This window comes from Octopus bimaculoides, chromosome 11, assembly GCF_001194135.2.
Source record: "Octopus bimaculoides isolate UCB-OBI-ISO-001 chromosome 11, ASM119413v2, whole genome shotgun sequence".
In the NCBI taxonomy this organism is placed as follows: Eukaryota; Metazoa; Mollusca; class Cephalopoda; order Octopoda; family Octopodidae; genus Octopus; species Octopus bimaculoides.
The window spans coordinates 51,105,321-51,110,231 of NC_068991.1; the positions used below are offsets into that span (position 1 = coordinate 51,105,321).

Sequence of the window (4,911 nt, forward strand, 5' to 3'; positions counted from 1 at the left end):
CTGTTGGCAAATTTTTCTCCTCCACCCATTTTGTAGAGGGTACTGCCCATTTTTCTGGGCTTTTTACACAGCTGTACTGGCATGCTAATGATTCTGCCAGCTCACCGCCTTAATAATAATAATAATAATAATAATAATAATAATGATAATAATAATAATAATAAAACATGTATCAAACTTTACAAGACCCACCTGTAAGAAAATATTATTCTGAAATAGTTTGTGCAAATTTAGTTTGATATGTAATTAATTATTATGATCTCTTCACAGAATATCTCCGTCAACGCTATGCAGTTATTATACTTCAAACAAATTACCGTTGCATTCGAGATCGTGTTCGGTTTGTTAAAAAGAAGAAAGCTGCCACCTTACTTCAGGTAAGACAACCTTTTCATTTTACTAACTTCTCAATTTAAACAAGATGCCATTTAAACTTTTGCATGTGATAATTGTGTCTTTGTTTATAATGACAATGTAGCTGATGTTGGACTCATCGACTTATGGTTGCAAGGCATTGTAATTGGTAGATGCTTGTGCATGATTTATTTAGTGTACACTGGATCATTGCAGATCAATGTTCAGAAACAACTCGTGATCAGAACTAGTGAATCAGATAATCATGATGCTAACTAAAATATTTGAAGATTCTTCTTTTGCTTTCTACAAGCAATATATAGGGTACTTTGAACTGAGTACAGCAAGATAAGGGAATATTGTAAATTATACAGTATTAAAAATCTTTTGTAGAAATGAACTTTATTCCATCATCATCATCATCATCACCTTTATCCTTATCCTCCCCATCATTTAATGTCTGTCTCTCATGCTGGGATTGGTTGGATGATTCGATGGGATCCAATGAACCAAAAGACTACGATGAGCTCCAATAATATCTGCTTGGGCATGATTTCCATGGCTGGATGCCTTTCCTAATGCCGACCATTTTACAGAGTATACTGCTACCAGCACTTTTGAGGTCAGTTAATCACTCATGGAACGAAAATGTCCCCTTGACTGAATGTGGCTTAAGCCATGTATTGGGAGGCTAAAGTATGATAGAGGGAAAGGAACAGGTGTCCAAAGCATCTATTTAAGGTTCAGAATATCAAACCATCCAGATTGGAATGACTTCGCCATAGACGTAAGACAATGTGGTGATGGCTGTGTGATCAGCTAACCATTCCAGTAATGTTCAACAAAAATAATTTACTAAATTCTGTTGATTGTTTGAAGTGATTGCAAAATATAGGTTGTTCATTATTTCCTGTCTGGACTGCTAAACATTGATTGTTCATTGTTTACTCTACTGATTGCTAAATATTGCTTGTTCATTATTTAAAATAATAGACATTCATTGTTTAGCCAGTTAGTTGCTTAAATATTGGACATACAAAGTGTCTATACTGATTGGTAAACAGTATATCTTCAGTGTTATTAGATATTCAATATTTCCTTATGTTTGTTATCTGTTGTGCTAGCAAATGGACTTGGTTAATGATTTTTACATAATTACCAAATCAATTCAAATACAAGTTGACCCTTAATATTTTTGTAGTTCTGCCTCAAAAATAAAATGACCTATAACAAAACGAATTTTCAAGGTTTTGTTTCAGATGACCCAACCCTCTCCCATAGTATGAAGGATATTTATAAGCCAAGACATCAAGGAGTAATTTCATTTCTCATTGTCTTTCACAAGTAGGTTACAGTAAGTAGATGAAAGATGACAACCCCTGAACATTGTGTAAAAAACAAATGTTCATCTATTATTGCCATATTCAAAGAAACAGAGGTTTAGAAAACATTCTCCTGGAAGGAAGAGTTGACAGCAGTAGATCAAGAGGCAGGCAAAGAATGCAATGGATGGGACAATATCAAGAGCAGGCTGGGCAAGAGTAGCAAGGCAGCTGAAGAATTTGTGCTTAATCAGGAAGACTTTTGTTGTAGTGTCATCAATGTGCTGCAGGCATATGACACATGGTGATGAAAATATCAAGAACTAGCTTAAATGCTGCACTCCCTGTGGACTTTTGAGGGCTAAATGGCCCTGCAGCCCTAAACTAAACAGAGCTATAATACATCTATAATGACTATATGCCCTAATGGCATTTAATCAGAGGTTAAGGAGGGATGAGAATTAATTCTGTAATGCAATCATTCTATTGTTCTAGTCCCAAGTTGAATTCCAGCTGTTGGCCATTTTGTCCCAGAGTTCTTATCTTGACATAAAATTAATGAAGTGAATGTCATTCATCCCCCTTGATCTCTGATGTCAGCTAACAAATGCCAAACCAAGATGGCGTGAATCAACCAAGCTTTACCTGCTAGAAATAGCAACCCAAATACTTTTAAATCAGATCACAATGCTGAATGTTCAAGAATCAAATGAAGGGCAGATTTTCAATCCTTGGATCATCCTAATTCCAAAAACGTATATGTCTATGTAGAGCAAATATAGACTGAGATACAGGGGTCCCAGGCGGACAAACAAGATTTCGCTTTTATTATTGTAGAAGCCTATTTTTTTAATAATTAATTTATACACATAACAGATAGGATTTAGAGCTCAAAACTGGTAATATATAAAAGGAAAACATGAATATATAGTTTAATACACTGAAGAAAATGTTTAAAAATCTCTTCTACTGTAGCTGTAGCAGTTATTTGTTTGTGTTATAAACAAATTTTAGTGTTACAAAATAATTTTTAAGAAACAGCTCTGTAAACTAACCAGATTTTTCAGTTCTACTTCTCCAGTCTGGAGGAGTGTTGTTATTTTTAATGAATTACTTTCATTTAATCTTAATTATAAAATTACTGTAATATTAGTCATCTTCCCTTTAAGTAGCAAATTGTATGGAATCCATCAAACATGTTTGTGCAGGAATTTCAAATTAATTACTTTCAAATTTAAAAAAATATTTTAAACTGGTTAATACATTGCCTGACATAATATCAATGTTTTAATGTTTAGAATCAGTTACTGGGTCTTGATTTACCTTTTTCTTTTGTTCTTTCTTAACTGGTGGAAATGGTCTTATCTTTCATATTTGTTTTGTGTCTGAAAGAAAAGATAGTTTTGCAGAAAGTTTTTTTTTTTTATATATTTCTTTTATTTTTTTAAAGTTTGACAAACGTCTTATTGACAAATTAGAACATGTATGTTACTTTCTGAAATAAATACTTCAATTTAATCTCTGATCAAAAATAAAGAAAATTAATAAAATTTTTTTTTTTAAATGCACTATTCATGAAATATGTTATAATGGAATGTATTAGCTTTTGAGAAAGTAATTTCCAATTTCTTTCCAAACAAATCTCTCAAGTTTATATTTCAATGGGAAAGGAATTAGTTTTACTATTGAAAAATATATTCACCTGTAACATTAGCTGCCTTGAAATTGGTCATTGTATCAGTTAGATCGGAGATAAATTACTCTGGAATATATTGCTTGTGAAATACCTGCAATACGACACTTCACCTCCTCCATCAGCTCCCATCCTTCATCACTGCTAGCTATGATACCTTCTGCTAAGTGAAAAATGAAATTGGAAGCTACCTTCTGATTGGGTTTCATTGGCAGCTGACATTCTCAACACTGAACTGATATTGTCTGGAAGCAGTTTCCCAGTTCTTCTATCAGGCTTCAGTCTTAAGTAATTTGTATTCAGGCATGTTGGAAACTTACCAATGGTACATGAAAATGTTTCTGCATTCAGCTTTGTGCTGACCCAGCTGAATGACATGTTAAAGTGGGCGCTGCAAGCTGAGACTGACCAGCCAAAGCCATCATTGCCTTCCAAAGGATCATTGGTCAAAAAGAAATCTAATAATGTTACAAGCGTCAACAAAGTTGTTACTTTTACTGAAACGTCATTTACTAATGAAGATGCACCTTCAGTGAAGAAAGCTTTCACTTTCACTGAAACCTCATTTCTTAGTGAAAATGCTGATGACTCAAGTGAAGATTCTGCAGAAGAGGAGGTAAGAGTTTGCTAACACTTGAATCACTTACTAATGACCTACTTGTAACAAACTATTTTTTTTTTGTTTTGTAACCAGAGACATCTATTTCATCTCTTAAAATCAATCAAAGCAAATATTTTGACAAAATAATTAAGAAGAAGTAGAAAATGAAAATTTTAAGTGAAGCCATCAGTTTAATTCTAAACAGAACTACAAATTAATATATTGAATATTTTAATTTTATTTTCAATCTCCTTTATTTTGTATTTCAAAATTTCAATAAATGGGATATTAAAAGTACTGTGACACTGTAGCAGCTATTAAATAATAAATATTTTCTAATCATTTCATTTAACAAACTACTTTAGTTGTCATAATCTGTAATAACATACAAACTGATATCATCTCCTTCATAAAAGTTTACATTTGCTATTTTGGTTATATTTGAAAATTCTACTGACAAAACACTTTAAACACAATATAAATATATATTATATAAATATTTACTATACATATATACATTATACAATTTATATGTTTATTCTACCTGTATATTTATACTGTACATGTTAAACACACAAGTTAAATATGTGAGGAATATTAGAGAATGTTTTGTAAGAAATAAAAAAAATGTAGCTTTAATCATTCAAAACTGAAAAATTTTTAAATAGAGGGATTAATGCCGTATAATTATTGGTATTTAAAAACCAGTGTTTTTAGAGTTTTTATCTATATCCTTGTTGAAGTTTGCTTATTCTTCATCAACAGTAAACAGGTGGTAACTCAGATCTACAGGAAGTTATTAAAGGCTTGCTAGTCTCTAAGAAAAAATAGCTTATATTACAATAGTGACCATCTATATGTATGTCAATCTATCTATCCCTTTCTCTCTCTCTCTCTCTCTCTCTTTCTCTCTCTCTCTCTCTCTCTCTCTCTCTCTCTCT

The 4,911-nt window shown here is 32.1% G+C and overlaps 1 protein-coding gene across 2 annotated transcripts in view; it reads left to right on the top strand.

Moving 5' to 3' along the window:
• Positions 1 to 4,911, top strand: part of LOC106873920 (unconventional myosin-X) — a 545,087-nt gene that overhangs the window by 263,167 nt on the left and 277,009 nt on the right. For both annotated transcript variants that reach the window (XM_052971791.1, XM_052971792.1), the window contains exon 16: positions 271 to 377. In XM_052971791.1, coding sequence (XP_052827751.1) covers positions 271 to 377 — 107 coding nt within the window. The remainder of the gene's footprint in view (positions 1 to 270; positions 378 to 4,911) is intronic.